The 22,688-nt window shown below is 38.0% G+C and overlaps 1 protein-coding gene across 7 annotated transcripts in view; it reads left to right on the forward strand.

The window, feature by feature from the left end:
• Nucleotides 1–22,688, forward strand: part of rbms3 (RNA binding motif, single stranded interacting protein) — a 321,058-nt gene that overhangs the window by 44,348 nt on the left and 254,022 nt on the right. For all 7 annotated transcript variants that reach the window (XM_088010352.1, XM_088010348.1, XM_088010351.1 and 4 more), the window contains one exon: nucleotides 12,815–13,024. In XM_088010352.1, the coding sequence (XP_087866478.1) occupies nucleotides 12,815–13,024 (210 nt within the window). The remainder of the gene's footprint in view (nucleotides 1–12,814; nucleotides 13,025–22,688) is intronic.

The raw sequence follows: 22,688 nt of genomic DNA on the forward strand, positions 1-22,688 counted from the left end.
AGGGAAAAGATTTATTGCCGCAAGTACACTAAATGCACAGAAACAAGAATGGCCCATGCATGTTTCTGCTCTGTATTTGTGTAATTACTAAGTAATTCCAGCCTAAATGAGGACTACAGATTGAGAGGCTATGTAAAACAGGGTGTGTAGCAGATAGAAATTGTGATCCTCCATCTGCAGTTGCTGCAAGCCCCCTCTCAGCCCCAGAGGACAGCATGCTGCAGTAAGAGGATTTGTGTTGTGCAATGCAGTTAAATGCATCTTACCAGTGAAAAAGTTTGACCACCGACCATAAACCAAAACCTTAAATGATAGTTTCCTTAGATCCTAATAACTGAAGGAAGATTTGTGGTGTGGTTTCGGAGGCTGTTGCTGTTTTTTTTTTTTTTACTGACAGAAGTTTAAATTGATCGCCCTGACTGGCATAAATCATGAAGTTTCTCAAGCTGACTCAGTAGCTTTAGAAACTCTGTAGTCCTGGATGCACCCTCCCTTCTTCTTCCTGATTTACTGTTAGTTTATCTATTTGCTGAATGTTTGTAAGCCCCTCAGTGTTTGACAAATTGTGCTGAATTCTAAAGAAAGCAATATTCATTAGTTGACACTCTATTTTCCTTTCTACTCTGTGCCAGTGCACCTAGAATAAAATATCCCTTAGGCTATAATTAAAGCTAAAATTAGCATCAGAATTAAAAGTGCAATTTTTGCAGTTGGTTAATAACATTTAAACCAATTGTCCCAGAAATATATTTGTACCCTGTCTAGTGTTTGTTCTTTAACTTTCTAAATCAGTAATCCGGTTTTAAACCAGTTTGAGATGCTAATGATGTGCTCAGCTGTTTTTAAAGGCATGTTTTCACATGACCACTAGACACAGGGCAACATTTGATTACAGATGAATACCAGTAAGCAGAAAATAATTACTTTGCAGCACATAACTGCCAGACATTCACAACTGCTCTCACCTAATTAACTTAATTACCAAAAGCCCAAATATTCAAGTGGTATTTGCAAGGTTCACCCTGATTTTGGGATATGTGTGTACTTTTTACAACTTTTAGTGACTTTTTGCAGTTGATGGTTTGGGATGGTGTTTGCAGTCAGAGATCCAAGTTCTTAGTTTTCCATGAACCTGTTTAACAGGCGCCCTTATTGGAAGTCTACAAAAACTAAAAAGAATAAGCTGTTGTAATGGCTTATTTTTGTTTTTGTTTTTCACTTTTTGCTGCAACTCTCGGGACCTAACATCTGTCTTAAGCAATCATGTCTGGACTCCCATAAATACTGGTATGAAGGAACTCGATGCATTACGGTTTGCTTTCCCTCAGACGGCCTTCAAAAGTGGTCTGACGTGCTTGTATCTGTGGTTTAGAGGCAGCCCACTCCGGGATGGCGCGATGGACCAAACACTGCTTGTTTTGATGCCAAACAGGTACTGTCTTCATATTTTTCGTTACAGTGGGAGAGGATCTGAGGGATTCTATTGTGTGGACACAATCACGAGTCTGATGAGACAACAGAACCACACAATCTGCAAGAAACAGAAACTCTCAAACTCTCACTGGAAATGAGTTTGACGAATTGCCGGCGTTACTGACTACACCCCAACACTGGTCATACAGTGACAGACGGAGTGTTTAGTCACACTAATAATATCTTTGATTACTTTATTTGCAGTTTAAATTTACAAAGAGAGGGGAAAAAAAGGGGAATCATACTATTATACGCAAAGCTTTCTTTGTAAAAAAAAAAAAAAACAGAAATAAAAAAAAAGACAACGGAAGAAAAAGGACACATTTATCTGACAGGTGGTGGTGCACTGATGTCACAGTGCAGTGCTTTTAAAACAGTGGCAGTATGGCTGTCTGGTTTTCTCAGGGGGCTGAGGACTACAGTTCTGACATGTCCCTGTGTCAGCGGTCTAGAGAGAAGCTGGAATGTGGTCATGACTCTACATGTGTATCCTGTTATGCTCCGCTGGGGTGCAGAGTGGCGGGATCTCTCTCTCTTTTTTTTTTTTTTTCATCACACCCCCTTTTGCCCTTTCCATCGTTTGTTGGTTGAGTGAGATGGAGAGATAGTGGTGCTAAAGATTTTAGTGTGAGTTAAGAGACATTATACAATCATTAAGCATTCAGCGCCTTGCTTGTGATGTGCAAGTTCTTTAACAATGTATACTGATTAAAAAGAAGTGTAAACACTGAACTGAAGTGGTTTGCTCTTATAACTGATGAAAGTACTCAGTCTCTCCTCAGCAGACTACATGATATAAAAGCTACAAAATTTGAGTTGATCCTGAACATTTGATGTTTCATGTTCTTAAGCATTGCAGAGAAAAGTGTCACCCAAAGCTTCAGCTACTGTGAAGAAAAAAGGTCATCTGAGTGTTCACTTTACAAAGAAAACGAACTAAAAAAAACATGATTTTTAAAAGCTTAATCCAGTTCTTTTACAAGGGAAATATTTTGTTTACTTTGTTTGTTGTTTTTTTTGCATTAACACAAATAAGTACATTGTTTAATCACACTCTTATTTCAAAACTGCATCCCTACACCCTCAGAGTTTTAGCAAGTCATATTGCAGAATCCTGCCCGATATGGGAAAACGCGCTCTTCTCAAAACTGTAGACTTTTCTTTTGAGCAGAGAGAGAGAGAGGAGTTTATTGAATTTAAAGAAAAATGATAACATCTTGTGGAGACACTGTGCAGAGAAAATAGACTTTTATCAAGAAGTGTTATTGGAAGACGGCCGCATTCACAGGCTCGGTTGCAGCTTTTTCGGCTCTTTCCTCATTTCTTTATTTCCAGGCACAATGGGACCAGATGAAACCAACAGAACAACAAAATAAAAGTTTCAAGCATAAATGGGGGGTAAAAAAAAGGAGTAACTGTACTGGGGAGTTTTTGACCTCGAGTCTTTCATATGTCTGCATTTTGATCTGAAGTTTCTGCTCTGTGCTCTAAGAGAAACTGACAGGCACCCTTCACTTCATATTCCCTTTATATTCTTAAAAATGATCTTTTCAAGAGCAGTTTTGGACCTTTTCATGTAGGATCCACAGAAATGAAGAGTGTTTTGCCTTCGCCTCGCACTTCAGACTCTCGGTACAGTTCATGACGCTTGACAGATGTGTACGTTTGAAGCTGGTATCGGCTTCCTTCGAGGTGGAAGGCGGAATAAGCAACGAGAAATAACTGTGGCCTGTCTGCCTTAAAGGGATCTGAATATAAAGCCAACATCTACACCATACAAAAAGTCATATAAACCTTTGTTTTCTCACATTTTGACATTAAATCAGATGTTTTCCTTTATCGTTTTGATAAACGGTAGAACAATTAGAGATAACATACATTTGGTAGCTTTTCCTTTAAACAATCTGACCTGGGTCAAACATTTCGGGCATCCTTCTACAAGCTGATTACAATACAATGTATGAACAGCACCAATACTGTAACTCCTGCAGCAAAATATCACCACAGTATGATGCAGCCACTACGTCACAGTTGGGATTTCAGGATTTCACTCTTTGCCCATTTTTCCTCCTCATGTAATGCGATCGTGATGGCCAAAGCCTTTAATTTTAGTTTTATCAGACTGCCAAAATAACAGAACATTAGAAGAAAAGTAGAACATATTTGAAATAAACTTGCTGAAGATTACTTTAAGAATCTTCAAGAATGTCTGGGTGACATGAAGAAAACTCTAAAGGATGCAGGGATGATTCAGGACTCTTGTACTTTACTGTATATGAAAGTTTTCCTGCACCATGGTTCAATCTCGCCTCTTCTTATCGAGTAATCCTGGGCGGCTATTTCTGTGTCGTGTAGGTGTTGTTGTAATGGTGCAGCGCTCCACTTAGGATTTAGTGTGCTGGACTCAGAGGCCTCTAGCCATCAGAGGCATCCATCATACCTGAAGTTTATAGAAAGATGAAAGAAAAGTGTGTGTGTGGGGCAGACATAAAGGGACAAAAAGACGGAGAGACAAAAAGGAGACAGTGATAAAACAAGGCATCCAGACAGGGCGATCGAGGCATCGAGGTGGGTGTATAAAAGCGTACATATGAAGAATCCTGAAATGTCAGGGTGAAAGCATTTGCCTGGAGGTGAGATTCACTTGGATGTAACCCTGCTGCCCTGTTGGATGAGCAGGTGTTACCACAGTTTAGCGACAGTCATTACCGACCTGTCTGCATTATACTGTTACGTTGATGAATTACTGCATATTACATTTTGCAGTGCTGTGATTTACTTTATTTCCTTTAAATCAGTTTGACTATCTGTTATTTCACTGCAAATTAAGATCAAGCAGTAATAAATTAATGGTGATGTAAACAATCACTTCATAGCATTTCTGGAAAGTTTAAAGGAAAGGGTGTTTTTGTTTTTAACCATAGCAGGGGTAATTTGAAACTTTTCTTCTTATTGCACCAAATTACATTAAGAATATCTTCATAAGAACTTTATAAATAATTAGCATTACCAGTTATTAACTGAGCAACTATTTAACAAATAATTTGATAGCATTTATGAGCGATTCTGCACACACTGATGTTAAGTGACTGTTTTACAAGGCATGGGTTTCTGACCTTTCCATTTAAATTTTTATATCCCCTTAAAATGGTTCATTAACTATTTATTTTTATGAAAGCAGCATTGTGTTGGTACACAATGTACTTTGTATGCAAAAAAAATAAAAATAATTGAAAAACTTAGTTATTGAAGGGAACTTTTGTGACTTTTGCAATGGTAACTTCACAACTCAACATTACCAATATTGGCACTGATCAGAATTTTGCGATTGATTTGAAAGGTTGATTTGTTGGCTGAAAATGTGACCATGAAGCAGTAAAACTTTCTCTGCTGTGAAGCAGATGTACATTTTACCTGTGGAAGCAAATAAAAGAATATGGGACATTTTTAGGTTTTGATCTAAAGTAAAAACCTGGGGGTCCACCCGGTGAAAGAAGCAGCAGAACTGATTAGATGCTTGTTCGTCCCAGCCTTTCTTCTGGTGGAAATGTTAAACATACACTTTCAATCCCTTCCCAGCCATAAACGACTTTTTCGTAATGCACATCTAATTAAAAAGGATCCCACACTTTGCCAAAAGAATTCTGTTTAGACAGTCGGCAACAACATTAAAACAAATTTATTTTGCTTATTTATGATATTGATTTCTTGTCTGATGTTGTAGTGGTGAACTTTAGATCCTAGATTACAAGGAGAGAGTCAAAATAAACTGCTTAGGAACATCGATTTGTCCTGGAAACGGTGTGGATCGGAACAAGTCTCTTCCTGATTTCTTGACATTTTTACAATTTCTACATCCAAAGAGGGAATATTTGGCACTGCAGCAAATGGATTAGGTGGTAAGAAAGACGCCAAAATGAAATGTGGCTCACATTTATTGAAGCTTTAGATTTAATCCAGGCATCAGATTTATTTTGGTTTGGGGTAGATGGTTGTTCAGACCCTCTTTTCATGCTGAGGTACCCCTGTGTAAATGTTAGCTTGCCTTCTCTAGTAGTCTGATTGTATACCTCTTCTTGTTCGTCCAAGCATAAAGGAAACCAGGGTAAAAAGGCCTCTTTCTTTTCCTGAAAGAGGTGTTACTCTTTAGCAAACCCTAACAATAGTGTCTGTTAGTCCGATCAACTCTCATTTCCTGTCATTTGCTTTCCACAGGAGGTAAAATGCGCATTTACGGCTCTGCATCCGTTTCACAGCAGCAGTTGGCTCAAAGTTAATCAGAGTGTAATCATGTAAATCCAAAGAAAATATTTGCGGAGACAGATGGCAAACAAGAATATTGTGAAGTTTATTTAAGCCTCCATGTGCTGAATGGTTATGTTTTGACCTGGTAAGGATTCTCAGAGGTCAGATATGGATGGAGAAAAATAAATGTCAGTCTGGGATTGTTTGTATTCTTTCTCTCCGATTGCTCCTTCTAGGCCGCTACTTTTTATGTGGCTCCTTCAGCCTCTCATCAGTCTGTATTTGGTCTGAAAACAAGATTCTTAAAGAAACAAATATAGTCAGCTGGAAAATATAACCATTATTTTTTTTCCCCTATTAACCTAAATACAGAAAAAAAGACTATTGGAAGATTATCCATGTAAGGATACAATATCTGCACCAAGTTTCAGTATGACTACTTCAATAATACCACATTGAACTCAATGCAAAACATATATACTTGCATATTCTGTATAAATTCTTTGTTTAAATATCCAGCTACCACTCCATGTATAATGTCACCCTTTGACCTAGTTGCCTTAGTTACTGTCCATTTCCCATCGCCTTTGACTGTCAGCTTGAATCACAGAAGTGTTTTCTTAGAGCAGCATTAAAAGAGATGGAGAGAAAGTCGGAGTGAGGCAGGCAGAGGTAATACAAGAGGATGAGAGGTATTTGCCCAAGTGGTCAGAGAGGCCCATAGAGGGGTAATCTCTCCCTTGCTTATCTTCTTCTAGTTCTTTAACTGAGAATAATCTGAATCCAGACTAATATCCAACAAGATCTGCATATACTCGGCCAGGGCTAAGGTTGCGCTTGAGGCTCGACTATGGAAAAGATAAGTAGGTGCATGTAAGTCGGTTTGTTTGGTGACCCATGGATCCTAAATGGTTTCGCTGGGAGTTGATCCGAATATTCAGGTTTGGTGTCAAGTAGAACAAATGACTGATTCAGACAACATATTCTGAACAGTTTTCAGAAACGTCTTTCTAAAATATACAAAAAAAAAAGTCAAACCGTGGAACACATAACATTTTTATTTCTACCCACCTATTGGGTCGTCAATGTCCATATTTCTGTATTTGCACAGTGTACTTTAGTGGAATGTTGTCACATGTCTCCATTAATCAATATCTACCAGCAGGGTCAGTTAGTTAATTAATTAGGTTAATTAATTAGGTTAGTTAAAGTGCATCTGGAAAGTATTCACAGCGCTTCATTTCTTTTTCCACATTTTGTTGTCTGACAGCCTTTTTCCAAATTGTATTCAAATAATTTCCTGATTCTCAAAATTCTACACACAAATAACCCATCATGACAATGTGAAGAATATTTTCATTTTTTTATTTTTTGTTAAAAATAGAAAACTATCACATTACACATAATAACTCGCGGCTTCTGCTTAATACTTTGTTAAATCTCAAAATCGAGCCGTTTCTGTAGTCCACTGCATTCGTTTGGACCTGCCATATTTTAGGGACTTGCGTTTTTCTGTTGATGTCTGCTAATTAAATCTTTGAATCCATTCAGCAACCTCAATTGGTTTTGTGTTAAAATAGAAATATGGGGAGGCTAGAAGGAGGATCAGGTTTTTCTTGTGATGCTCAGAGTTATAGCAGGAACAACAGGACGCCAGGGCATTTCAGCTTAGATTCCTGTTCTGCTAAATCATTTTTGTTTTTTTGTCTTGCTCCGTGGCTGTGAGGCACAATGTCTGCAGGCTGATCCGATTATCAGAGAGCAGTGTTGTTTAATGCTCAGAGAAAAGAGAAAACACACCGTCATAAGATGATTTATCAGAGGAGGAAGCTTAAATCCTGTAATTTAAGGTACATTTTGTTGTCTAACTTTACAATAAATATTAACACATTTATAGCAAAGACAGTCAAATGAAAGCCTTCGGAAGTTTAAGAAAGGAGATCATTATTTTAAGTATTTGTGTTTAAACTTCTGTTCCATCTTACTGACCTCCTGCTGCCACAAGAGAAAAAAAAATATTAAAGGGGTAGTATTGGGTGTTTTCCAGCCACACAATGCCGTTTAATAGCACAATCAAGTTACCGTTAGCTTCCGTTGCTAGAAAATTGCTGTCTGTATTAAATATGACTTAAAAGAAATTTGACTTTGCAATTTAATGTGAAGTTTTATTAATACTTTATGAAACTCTTGCTCATTCTGACACTCTGCCTTCAGGAAGTCATCACAGCATCACTCCACTATTAACCCTTAAATGGCGTTTTTACCAGCGTTGCACTGAGAAGTAGCCATGTAAAGTTCCACTAAGTGTTTGCTAACTGCTGCTGGCTAGTCTGAAGGAGCTGCTTTTTGGAGGCGGGGCTTCTGGAAATAAAATGAATAGAAAGCAAGATTTTTTTTTTTTTTTTAACTATACTATATTATTTAACAGTGGGAAAGTTTCATTCCAACTTGATCAGTGATCATATTATGTCATTTTCTCACGGTAAGATTTCTGAATTCAAAAATGTGATATTTTCAAGGGACTCCTTCAGGAGCTTCTATCTGCCATTGCTATTGCATTTGTGACGACCAGGTCAGATTTATTTTTAGTATTTTTAAATCTGCATTGTATCCCCTATGCAGAAGTGCACTGCGGTATACAGAGAGCCATTCTATGACAGCCCTAACTATGCATGTGTCACCAGAGGGAGAGGAGAGATGGGAGAAAATCACTTAAACACAGACAAATGGACTCGGGAGAGCTGCCATGCTCTGGTTCTCCTCAGCGTGTTAATAGAGTCACAATGTGCTGTGGGTGAAGCATTATTCAACATTTTCCCTTACAACTGGCACTGAATTTCAATTTTTACATGCACATTGAACCAAATAGCAGTTTTATAAGAGATGTGTCACCTACAGGTTTTGTGGCCAGTTCTCATGAATTCTTTCTGTGCACTTCTGATTTTAATTCTAGACATAATTTAAAATATATTGTGATTTTCAGATAAGGTCCATGTTTTTTCAGCGATCATAATATTATGCTATTGAGCTTTCTCTCCGTGTGTGCTAATAATATCCATCAGAGCATTGGGCAGCATTATTTCTCTGAACAAAACCCATGTTTTTTTTTTTTGTTTCGTTTTGTTTTTTTACCTTGCATACCTCAAAATATTATTGCTCAGTGTCACAGCAAATGTTTCCTTGTGTTTAGATCTTTTTGTGTGTAAAATTTTAAAATCTATGAATCTATTCTTGTTGCTAATTGTGTTCAAGGTTACAGGTGGTGGTCGCCGACCCTGGACAGTCGATCACAGGGTTCAACATGAATAACGGAGACCGCCATACACACACTCACACACCTAGAGGATTTTAATTAGCTGAAGATGCAATTATTTCCACTGTAGAAGGAAACCAGACCAAACAAAAAAAAAAACATGCACAGGGTGAATAAATTTTAACAAACACCCAAGATTTGAACCTAGGATTCCCATGCTAAATGCTGTGGGCATTTGTTTTTCACCCGAGTATTAAAAATGTTGCTTTACCACAAACATCATCCATGATTTTTGAAGAGATTCACTAGATGGTGTTCGTTTATAAAACTTAAGTATTGCATCAAGAAAAAAAAAGTTGAAGAAAATCTTGTTCAGTTCTGATGATTGAATTTGTCACAGTTCACACATAAGAGATTTTTTTTTGTTTTTCGGGCATCATGTGTGTAAAGCATTCTGTCATTTTGATGTGTAACAACAAAAAAAACAAAACACTGATAATTTCAGGTTGGTTTTGACAAACTATACAGTCCTGGAAAACCTCTGCCTGTCTAAGTGTTGCAGAATATGATTTTTATTAGGTTACTGTGTATCCTTCGAGGGCATGGGCTGCCAGTAAGAGGGACAGACTGAAAATGAAGTTACTGTCACAAGCAATACATAAGTGCACACTGAAGCACAGGCACACATGCATCTGTTTGCCTAATATGTAAAACATTCCCCCTTAAAGCAAAAAATAGCAAGTGTAACCATATCCTTTTATAAGCCAGAGATATATGGAGCGACTGCAGCTCTCTGATGAGGTGTTGAAAGTCTGTGACATGAATTTCAGTCTGGGGACCAATCATGCATTCTGGTAGAGGAATGTTGAGACCGTCAGATCTCAGTGTAGTGTAAAAGCATCACCCTGCCCTGTGATTTAAAGGCTGAATATAAACCATGCAGCCTTAAACCAGTTTCACCAATGACCCCCCCCCTCCCCCCCATTTTTTTTTCTGTGCAACTTGGGCATATGAAACATTTTTTTATAATTTAGTGCCGCCTTGGGATGGAGTCTTCAACAAAATACCTCTGCATACAGTGTGTGCATTAGTTTGAAATACCTCCTCTTTGGCTGAATGATCCCCATTTATAAGGCCACTGGAGGTTGTTGCATGACTAGAGGCAGCACTTAAACTCTATGAACTGGTGAATAGTTGCGTTAAAAAGCGTATTTGACCATGCAGCTTAATGTACCATACTCAAGGCTATCCTTCCCCTCTGGCTTTTACAGTAGCAGTGTCTGAATGTGTAAATGCCTTTGCAGCTCTCAGTAACCTGATTCAGTGGGATCGAGCTTAAAATGATGATGTGTCCTTCCTTCCCACACAGTTCTCAAATTTGACCCCATGACTGAGCCTTTGATTGTGTTAAAAGCAGGGAAAATGTTCACCTTCTCATTTTTTGTCTTTAGGCTGATATTTCCTATTTTAAACCGGTTCCTCACAGAATTTTGTTGTTCTCCTCACATTTTATGTTTTCTTTATTATGCCACTGGGACTCCTTTTTAACCATAGATTCTATGTGGTAAATTGGTTTGCGCTGCTTTATGGGAAGCAGACTTGTCCTGTGTTATATTAACATGAACCCTAAACCTGTCGTTATATATTTTACTTATTATGCAACGCTAGCCCTTACATTTTTCCCTATGGATCATAAGTGATGAAGAATATGGGCCTGCTTTTGTAAGCACAGCTGCAAGTTTGTTTTACTGCCTTAGCTTTTCTTTAACTCGTGTGGGATAACCTTTGACCTCAGTGAAAATCTAGCAAAGGCTACCATCAACTGTACATCACTAGTTAGAAGTAAATGGTGATGTACAGCTGTACTTAATTCAAAGTTATTTGTGTTTGCTCTGGATGTAATGTTCACTTGTAGTTCTAGATCATGTGCAGTTGTTGGATGTTCAAATAATGTATAATTTGACTCCATTGTTTGAGTAAATGCAAATAAAAAAAAAATAAAGCAATCTATTACAACTATACTTTTACTTAGCATGCTGCAATTTCTGCAGTTGAATCGAATACTAAAAATGACACTATTTACACAAGAAAAGTGTAGTTTTCACCAATAAAGTGGTTCTTAAATTCTTATTAGTTGAAAGTGTGGTCTCCATGGTCAGCTGAAGGATGGTGTATTGATCAGATCAGGTCTTGGCTGTTTCTTAGAGCTGATTTTTGGATGCTGTAGATGGTTTAGCACTCTTCACACTTCTCGGATCTCCCCTGGCTCACATTACTCACAGGAAGACATTATCAATCAGGACCCCATCCTGATCAGTGCATTAATCAAAATCAGAGTCACTAACTATACTCTCCTTCTGACTGCTGTTGCTGGTGAATGTGTGTATGAATTTATTTATGTATTTTTATTTTTTTTGCCAGTTTACTAAACCATTAAGTTTTGGGTTTAGCAAACTGGGTAAAACCCAGTTAATTTTTAACAATCGCAGGATGCTTTGTGTATGGGGGTCTTGTAAAAGTGAAAGTAATTATGCCTACAATTATTCATAACTGACAAATTGGGCTTTAACATATTTTAGTTGTACCGACATTTTTTTTCCCTATTACTAGAAAAAACATATAAATTTCAAAATCAAAGTATTTTAGTTTGAATATCGTTTGAGACGTATCGTCAAACTTACTGACTTTAGGCTGAATTTGAAAGGTATTAAAATAATTTTTCAAATTAGTCACCATTGTTTTTTCTTGTTTTGCATCACAATAAGAGACACTATATTGTACAGCATTCTAACTTTCTCTGCCATGTGACATACTGTGTCACACAGCTGTTGGAAGGAGCTCTGCAGTAGAAGCCTAAAACACAAGTCATTAAATTATGTGATGTTTACATTGTTGGGGTTTTAAATGCAGCCCCATTCAACTGATTTGCTGTTTGAGCCATTAGATGTCTCTAAAACCCACAAAGTAGATCTAAAGTTGCCCTCTGTGTCTTTAATTCATCTTTGTGATGAATACAAGAACGAGGAAGCTTCAAGTTCTTTTGTTTGCAAACTGTTTTTTATAGAATATTAACTGCAGCATCTACCACTTAACATGAATTAAAGTGGTATCTGTTCATACGAAGCAAAAATATTCAATAGTGCTTTCATTTGTTTTACCAAAAATAATCTAAAATAGCACTATGTAACACTTAATGCAGTAATACATGCTGTTGTAAAATGTTTTGCAGAGTAAACAAATACAGTTTTTGCAAATACTAAGGTTTCTGCACAAGGTTTTGTTAAAATACCTTTAATCAGTGTGTGCATGTGTGTCCCATATTTTTTTTTTCCGTGCTCCAGTGGACATGACAGCCACGGTGAGCCCATCTCGCAGCAATTTAAGTCAGAGTGTCAGCAGCTTCAGCCCCGTGTTTCCTGAACCCTGTTGATACCTAGCGCATAATGGCACACTGAGAAGCCTGTTGCCTGCCCACAATCCAAGCATTTTATCAAACCAATCAGCATTTTTGCAGAAAGAACACATCTCAACCGTGACAGAAGGGGGTTTCACAACATCTGGTGCTCCCGGAGAGAACCGAGGAGGGAGGGAGCAAAAGAGAGCTTGCGTGAAAAGAACGTGTGAGAACAATCTTGTTGGTCTGGCATGGAGATTTCAGATCAAAACAACATCCTGCTTTCTCTCCTAACACAGGTCACCAAGAGTGCACGTAGCTGTCAGCGCTTGCCTGTTGCAGAACCAGGCGTGCTCGCTGTCGTGATGGTGATTTTTCTCGATGTGAATATTAATTGCTGCTCTCCCTCTTGGTTTCTCTTCTGCACGCTTCCTGTCTCGGTCCGTCAGGCCAGCGCAGCAGTGAGAGGGTACCACAGCACCAAGACGACTTCCATCAACTCCGGTTGGGCCTCTGGTGTCAGTGGTGGTCAAGAAAGTTGGAGCAGCCACTTCACTCACGCAAGTCTTCAGCAATATATACCTCACAATCAACAACATCGACATCACCAAACTCCTTCCACGCACACAAGCTACTCCTTCTGCACTGCCCATACAGCTGTGAGTAATGCTTTTAGCCTGTTTGCTGGAGGAATACATCAGTGCTTTTCCCTGCCTGTCTCTATTTTTCCTCTTTCTGGTAACCATTAGTGGCTTTTTCTATAAGGGTAAAGTTGTTTCAGTATGCACACATAATGTACTCTTCTTGCATACCTTTTGTTATTCTTCTTTGGCTTCTTTCTGCGTTTTTGTTTCAGGCTTTCCTTTTAAGTCCCCTCCAGTTTTTTTTGTTTTTTTTTATCTCCCTCCTCCCTTCGCTTGTCTTCTCATGTGACTGCTAATTTTCCTCCTCCTTTCTGCTACTTCATTTGTTTTCATTTCATCCGTCTCCTGCACTGACCATGCTTAAGGAGGCGAATTGAGACAGAGACACTTCTGTGCCGTTTCGCGTGTCATTATCTTAGGAATTTACTCCTTTTTCACAGTCTGACTGGTTTGACTTTTCTGGTCCTGTTTCCTTTTGCTCATAGTTTTGGTCATGAGTAGAATAAACTAGAAATTGTGTATGCAGTGTATTTTTGAGTTGATACTGTTGTTTTTTTTTCCCTCAACACTTGTTCTTGAAATTAGGAAATTGATAAGATTTCCAAGGACTTGTCACATAATGTGAGATTCAGAATCCCTCACAGTACCATCTAAATGTTTAGGAGAAGAAAAAAACATTTCCCTCCGTGTTCCCCAGAAGCAGAAAGGGAAGTAGTAGGTATGGGGGATAATATTAAAAATGACATTGCAATTTAGCCAATTTAGCTCCCTTTCCTTTGAATCTTTGAACATCTGTTGAATCCTTCACCTGAGGAAAGAAACGGCTTTGCGCTACTTTGAACCACCCAAGTCTTGTTTGTCTACCGACATGCGGAGAACGGAGAGTAATAACCAGAGCATTAACCAAGAGGCCCGTGGTAACTGTGGAGGAGCTGGAGTGATGCACAGCTCTGGTGGGAAAAATTAGTCAACTAAGTTGACTTTAGTCATGATCTGCAAAAAATTGGGCCTTTATGGAAGACTAGCAACAAAATTGTTATATAATAAAGGAATCAATGAGTTCTATTTGTAGTTTGTCACCAATCATGCACAGGTCACTGGACATATATGTGGAAGAAGATGTGCTGGTCAGATGAGGCCAAAATGAAACTTTTTAGCCTACATATAACACATATTATGCCAGAACCTTTGTAGCACTCCTTCACCCTCAACACACCATCCCATAGTAAAACATGGTTGCATTAGGAAAACAAGTAATTATTCTATTTCACGAGTTAAACAGTGTTGTTATGCATCTATACACAAAGACATCCTCTGAATTTCTGCTAAAAAGAAAAAAAATACAAATGAAAAGCATGGAAGCAAACCAAAAGTGACTTAAACATTTTGGGAGAGGAATACAACCACAGACCGTTATTGCTCTGTTTTTCTTTCTGTAATAAATGATTTTTACAAGCCCTCACACCACGTTTCTCAATTTTCCAGCTTTCCACGACCACAATCGCATCTTAAATATGCTCCACCTTAATTCCCATCTGCTTATCTCTGCATGTTGAGACTTCCCTAAAGCACTCGCATGCACGAAGGGAAATTGGACTGGATTTAGATATGATGGATTTAGATACGATAACCATCGCTGTATGTTAGCTCCATGTTACACAACTCGTGCCTTTTATGTTGCCTGAAAGCATTCTTTGTTTCTAGAAAGCAGGAGAAGATTTCCATTTTGTGGCTGTGGAACAGACGGATTCCTCTCCCAATCCGTTGCTTTGCACAGTTGTCACCATTACAAACACTGCAATGCTGCAGACTTTTAAAACTGGGAAAATCAAAGAGGATCTCTGCTGTTTGGTCCCTGTCATGCACAAAAACAAAACAAACAAAAACCATAAAATTTCACATGACTGGCATAAATGCTGCGGTTGTGGTTGGTATTGTTGTAGTGCTCTGTCATGTATCATGATTTTTGCAAATGTTAGTCTTTTTTGCTTTCACTGCCAGTCTGTCCCCTAAAGGGCTTAAAGTCATTGTAATTCTCAACCATCACCTGGACATTTGATTGACTAAAGTTACTTCAAGTTACAGATTCTTACAGAAACTCAACTTAATTTGTCTTTGATTTAAAAGTGTACAGACTAACAACCTCAGTTGCAGCATTTTATTGTTTCTTTTGTCTTTCATAGCCTGGACATAATGTAAGATTTGTGTGTGCATGTGTGAATTTTGCAAACAGAAAAATGACATTTTATTGATTGCGAATGTACACTTTTCATGATGGTAAAACAGGAAAATGAGGGCTTATAAAAAAGAACAGTATTAAAGTGTTGCAATGATCCATTCAAACTCCAGATGGATGATCAATCTCCTTTGGCAGGACCTTAATAGAACTGTGCAGAACTAATAGGAGAAAACGTTTGTATCGTTGGAAACAATTACTAAGAGTAACCACTCCTGTATTTAACGCTATAAGCTTTTAAATCATGGCATGCATTTAGGTCTACATGACTGTAGGTCTGAAATGGTTGAAGGAGGCAAGAAACCGCCAAGGAGAAAAAAATAAACAAAATCAGATACTTAAGATAAAAACTGGGCTCTTATTGGATAGTATAGACAGTCATATAGTCAACCAAATATTTGACATAAATTCATTTCAGTGAATCGCTTCTACAGGTTTATGGTTTGAATATTTTTCAATTTTCTTCATCTGAAGGGTTGTTGTGTTTTTGAAAGCATCCCAGCATTACTGCTTTTGGTAAAACTGGGAAAATACATGTTGCATGCAGCAACAGCATCACTTGAATAGGGATGAAAAATCCCCGAAAGTATTCCCAGTCGGCAGGACATTCTGGAAACGAGACCGACATTCTCAAGAACACACACACACACACTCCTCTGTTTGCCCTGAATATGCTTTTGTTTTTGTGGGAAGCTGGTAAACCACACATCTTACAGTAGAACCTGACTGGTCTGGGACGCAGATCACTTTGGGGTCAACAGACTCTTACCCTCTTCCTCACCCTCTGCTCTTAAGTCAGTGTAAAATCTGCTGGCTTCGATGTGCCTGTTTAAATGCAAGTGTATGGATGGTGGTTTTCTTTATTCCTTCTCTTTTAAACCCTGCAGAAACCAAAGTTTCCCCCAATGTAAAGCCTTCCATGCAGCTAAAACATGCTTCAGTATTTGAGTGTGTAATGTTTGCTTTATGTAACTGGGACGATATTTGCAAAACATACTGGGCTGCATATGAACCACAAATCCCTCAGTTCCCATACAGGCTGACGCAGACTCTCTCTCATTCTACAAACTCCTTCAGTCAAAAACCTTTCATTTTTTATTGCGTCGTTTTATTGCCTCCCTAAATGCTGTTTTGATTTCAAGCTTATTAGATGTGAAAATGTCCTACAGAAAGAAAGGAGAAGAAAAACAAAACTGATATCGCAGCATGAACGTGTCCTGTTGGTTGAGAGCGGCAAGAAAAGGCACGGAAAAAGAAAAACAAGCAAGGATCCTGCAGAGATCAAGAAGCCTCGCCTCCAGTGGGTTTGTAATTACAATAGAAGCGGATACATTTCCACTTTTAATATGGCGGGATGAAGTTTGCTCAAGGGGGGGAAGGTGGAGAGACAAAACAAAAGTGGAGAAAGTTGTGTCTGGCAGAAACATAGTGAGTCATGTACAGTTGTTTTGAAAACGTAGCCAATATTTCCACAAATGATCCTTATTGAGGTAACACAGTTGGAAAGTTATGAACAGTTTCTGTTCAGAAGCTCTATCTATACAAAAAGGCAAAGTGTTGAATAGGCAGAACCTGTATTTAGTCTTATGTTGCTTTTGATAAAAAAGAAACTAAACAATTTCATCATTCTGCACATTTTGTTGTTGTTGATCCTTGTAAAATGTTAAATGTGTTTTTCCTGGGCGTTTCTTTTGTGTACGTTGCAGGTGAAAATGAAATGCTTTCTTCTTTGTGACCGCACACCGAGAAAAAAAACTGACTGCAAAAATAGAAAAATACTGTTGAGTTCAATGTAAAACAAAATAAAAATAATCCAGAAAAGGATGTCGATAAAAAAAAAAGAGGATGGCTAAAAAGAGGAAGCGAGTGGTTCCTTCACCTTTCTCACAAGCTCCTTTTTTAATGTCTACTATTAACCAAAGAGCTTAGGCGACATTTGTGGAGATTGTAACAGCCCTCAGCTGATTTAGTGTAATAAAACATGACAAGTCACTGATTGCACATGGTGTTATTGGATTCTTTACTTAAAGCCACATCTGCTGCAGCGACTCTTAAAGCCTCGACTAAACGCCAAGCTATAGATTTTCTGGCCTGTTGAGAATCGGTCTCTAGCTTATGAGAAAGGGAAAGGAAATGTTTTGTGTAGGTACTCTCCTCTAATTGGTGTGACAGAGTCCATGGCTGGCAAGACAAGTAAAGGTGGACATGCTGCAGATGGTATGTGACGGGTGGCTGCTGGAGGTGAAGTTTGTCTTCAGCAGCATCTCTCTTTGGGCCATTACAAAGATGCATATAGTTTATAGGATTGAAGCTGTCAAAGAACAACATAAAGGAGATTATCTCTACTTGTTTATCTCAACAAATGTCCCAAACATTTTTTAAATATCAAGCAACATTCTGGTAAAATTTGGAACCTTTTCAGTTTTGATTAATTTATTATTATTTATTAGCTAGGGAAATGTTTATTATTATTATTACTACATCAAAAGAAAACTGGTAACTGATTTATAAAATTGTTGACAAATTAATTTGTGCATTGTTTTGACTGACTGCAGAGTTGATGGTAAACGTCTTTTTGAGAGGTTAATTCTCGGCAACAGACGCATGGCGAGTATGATAATCATCACAGTAACAGGTGATCATCATTGATTTACTGACATTAATGCTCTAATGCAAATAGGTGGAGAAATGCATGAGGAAGATAAATCCTTGTTTAAATCATTTTCGTCAGACTGAGACATGTTGAAATGACCTTTTGCTCCGTTACGTCTTATAAAAGGAATCATCGCTTTAAGTTTGACCACTGCTCTGTGCCATTTAAAGGTCTCCTTTCTTTGTAGAATAATTTCAGGTGTTGGATATGCACATATTTACAGATCTCATTTGTGTCTGAGAGTGTTTCACTATAGTATAGCATGGATTAATAGCCGCATGAAATATTTATAAGAGTTAAAATGAATAGTAAAATTTCTAGCTCAATCTCCTGCAGCCAATTGCATCAGTGGTGTGTCTTTGTCGGAACGTGAATCTGAGATTGTGAAAAATGGAGCGTTCGTGTGATCTCACCAAAACAAACAAAAAAAGAAGCAGAAGCCGTTTGGGTTATGTTGTGTTATTGTGACATGATGTATGTGACTCTGCAAGGGAGGAATTGTGAACTCTGAGCCTAACCCGCATTGCGTCTATGTGGTGCTGCAGAGTTCATCTCTCTTCATAACATATAGAGACACCTACACGTATGCTGCAGAGGACAAAAGGAACTCTCCCTTTCAGCAAGTTTTAAATACTCCACTGGAGAGGAATTTTTATAACAGTTTTCTACATTTTGTCCTTTGCAGTCAGCTTTTCTCAACAGCACATGTATATAAAAAAAGATACATCATCATTTAATAGTATTTATGTGGATTATAAATCTTAACTGATTCAATACATAAACATCCATACCCATGGATCAATTAAACTGTGTTAATTTAGACCTATAAAGTATTTTAAATGCTTGGATTCACATTTTAAAGATAAAAAGACCATGGCAAGTAAGTGAGATATTATAGAATTTCATTAGTTATTTGAACCAGCATGACCATCAAAGGTTTATTGTTTGGTTGCTTTTTTTTTTTTTTTTCTTTCTACAGTCAGGTTATATTTCTGCATGCAACTAACAAAGCTGTACTACTGTGATTGTGAGTTATTGTGAGTTATATTATTTAAATACAACATTTTCATTCTGGGAGACCTTTTAATAACTTGTAGTTACAGTCAATTCAGAAATGAACCAAGTAAATTGGTTTGAAAGCAACCAGCTCTGTTTCAAGCTCAGCAAAACTAAAATCTTGTATATGTTGGAAATGTAAAAAAAAAAAAAAAAACAAAAAAAAAAAAACAGATGTGGTGAATCATTAATAATCTAGGTGCAATACTAAGTGTTTTTAATTATATAAAGTTAGTAGACCCACAGTCTGGTTTTTGTCACTTCATAGAAAAAGCTACAAGCTTTTATCTGCTTGACGTGTGAAGGGTTCTTCATCTTTTTCAGACTAAATAGTTAAACTGAATGGAAATTGAAAATTAAATGCAATTGATATGTCATTGTTTTGCAAACTGATGGGTAAAATAGATATTTTTTTTTTACTATCAGTTAAAATGACAATGAAAAAATACCTCTGAGATAATATAATTTACCATTTATATGTTTTAATAAGTACTTCACAGAACAACACAGTTAGAAAAACAATGTCATTTTCTTATTGATGTTTTGTTTCTGTTTGGGTTGCTGCATGCTCCTTTGTCTGATAATGTAACACAAGTAAGTTATGCACATGCTGTGATTAAAGTATCAGTGGGTGATTCAATATTGGAAAAAAAAAAGCATTTGAAAGCAGTTGTTAGTTTTCATGCCCAAGTGTCATAAATGCACACATTGCACGCTGAACAGATTTCCAACTTGTTGGATAAAGTGCTAATGCAACTCATGCATGATTTCCAATTGCTGTTTTTATTTGTTTCGTATATTAACGCTGCTGGTTGACAATGACGTACTCGTGTATGGACTTGTATTTTATGTATTTATTTTTTTTTGATACACTTTATTGTCTTTAACTTTTTTATTTTTGATTGTTTCTTAGTTTTCATGTGTTCTGAATATATTTGACTGTTACCAGCAGCTGTTTGAAAATCATATTTGTATTCTCATAAATGATCCAACCCTCAACACCAATCGTAGTTATTCATGTGTCTCTTTGGGAAAATGTACTGCTCTGTTAGGAATCAAATGCTGATTTTTTTAAAAGAAATTTTGCATTTAACTGTAAGCTGGATATATTGAGGTGTTTCTGAACGTGACTATAATCCCTCTGTGCCAGTTGACCCGCTAATCTTTTTCTTTGTGGGGTCTGAACTCTGGAACAACTCTCTGTGTTGGGATTAGTTTAATTAGCCATAACTCACAAACAGCCTTTTATACAGGATGACAAATGATACTGTCACGCAGCTGAATGGATGGTCTGATTGCTGGCAGTGGGTGAGGGTACATCTGCTGGCTGATGGCCTGCACAACGTAACTGAGCTGAGATGAGTTATCTGTGCTTCCCCCAGGGAGGCACGATATTTGGACAACCGAGAGTGAAAACAAAGAAGTAACAACGGAAAGTAATGAGTAGAGAGAGAGAGAGAGAGAGGATTTCATGTACAAAACTGATTACGATCCACTTTTGAGCAATCCCAGTTTATCTTTTCATGATATGTTTTTCCAAGCAATGTTCCACCGAATAGAATCAGGATTTCCTGAAAGTGGAGACGGCAGATGCCAGTGTGTGCTGTAGATGCATGATGTGGCTCAGGGAGCCTCATGGAGGCTTTGTGATGAAGTACATTAGCTTACATTTTAGAGCCCGAGTCTCTTTCATCAGCCCTTGAATGAAGAGCATTGCTCATTTCCCAAATACTGCAGTGATTCATCTTTGCCATGAGCCAGAATGGGCTTTGTCTCAGTAATTAATTTAGCTCCCGGGACAGCAGTTGGAATGAGTCGTGTCTTCAAGGCCTAATTAAAATAAGATTGTCAAACATATTCTAGGTCACACAGCTCAGAATCTCAAACAAGTTGGGGGGAGATTTTTAGGCACTGCCACCATGTCCTTGGTGGACTATTATGCCATCTGATTCAGTAGTAGGTAGGAGGGACCACAGACTGAAAAACAAATTATTGTATTTGCACAGTGTATTTCTTGAGGCAACTCTTAAAAAATTGAGACACTAGATATTTCATTAATAATTGGCTGGTTCAGTCGATATCTCAATTTAGCTATTGTTCTGCACCCTGCTTGCCTTTGTCTCCGTTTGAGGTTGGTGTACTGGAATAACTGAGAAATTGGAGGCTTCTCCTTGTGGAAAATAGCCACACAGTTGCGTTTCCGTGCCCCTCTGAATCAAAACGTAACTGTGCGTGAATATCGTGGGGTTTCGTGTAACTTTCTCTACAATAACAGTCAAACTGTGGATTGAAACCCCGATATCGGCACCACATTCATTTTCGGAGTTGTTATTCTATTGAAGCCGCCAGACTGACAGTCGGGATCTTATCTTTTCTCATAATGAGAATCATTGACTTTGGTTGTAGGCTCACATTAGCTGTGAAAGTACACACACAGACACATGCACATGCGCGTGAAGGTTCTAAACAATTAAGCACGAGCTGTCGGGCTTAGTGCCTGGGTCCATTGTAAGCCCTCTAAACCTGTTAGACTGTGACAGACCATTAAAAGGCTGCCAAGGCTTCCTTAATTTGCTTCAACAGTGCATACAGAGGCAGAGTGACTCAAGTGCTGTGCTGCCTGAATGTGCATTCCTTTGACGTTCCTTCACTCAGCCCTTCACAGAAACATCTACACATACAGTGAGACACTATAAAGTCCTAATCTGTACGTTGAAGTAACTGCACAAAGGCCCTTTGCTACTTATTTAAGCAAGTTTATCTACAGATTAAAACAGCTGCCAGCACTAATGTAATTCACAGTCTGGAAATTTGCATGAGCACAATGCAAACAATATTAATTATTTTTGCATTGGAGCCATTGCCTGTAATTCCTGTGAGTTTATTTATCATTAAATCTCTGGTGCACCTGCTGTGCATAAATGTTCCACTGTCATCTTCGGGGATGTGCTCTCATATTGTTGTTTTTGCTACACAAAAACCCAGTTGACAGTGTCAGGGAAATTTAATAAAACTGTCAGGGAAGTAGGAATTACGCACCAACAAATTTTACACCTTGTTTGCATTTTCACGCATTTAAATCAACAGCATAAGCGCAGTAAATTGCACCTTTCTAATTAGTGTATCAGTGAGAATAAATGAAAAAAAATAAATAAATAAAGCAGCCCTCTTGATTAAGATGTTCAATTACACTGCAGGAATAAGGAATTCCCGCTTTAGTGAGACTTATGTGAATTTAATGACGTTTACATTAGATTTAGTTGGTGACCTGCAGGAAAACATGTCATTTTTTTCTTTATGCATGAATCTGACCATACAAAAAAAAAGTTTTTGCATTTATAAAAAAAATACACCCATGTTTGTATGACCTTCAATTGGAATTGTTTATGGCTGCATGAGTGTGAAAGTGTGTATGTAGAATATGTGTGTGCACTAGTTTGTCACCTGAAATGCCAAAGATGTTATTATGATGAAAAGAGTAGTAACCTTGCAGTACTTGGCACACAAGATCAGCAAGGGGTCGGTAGAGTTGGCAACTGAGTTGGCAGCAGTCCCAGTTAGGCAGACTCGAGGGAGCCCTGCATAGTTACCATACACCAGACGTGGCACCAGATCAGCAGTGAAGCACAGGAGTGGCAGTCCATAAGGTAGAAAGGCACAGGAAGAGACGCATAACCCCCTTCTCAACTCAGCCACTACTTCCTCCAGTGCATTTCTAACCTACAACCTGGTCA

The sequence above is a fragment of the Poecilia mexicana genome, unplaced genomic scaffold, assembly GCF_051168715.1.
Source record: "Poecilia mexicana isolate PSO_F unplaced genomic scaffold, ASM5116871v1 scaffold_11, whole genome shotgun sequence".
Classification (NCBI taxonomy): domain Eukaryota; kingdom Metazoa; phylum Chordata; class Actinopteri; order Cyprinodontiformes; family Poeciliidae; genus Poecilia; species Poecilia mexicana.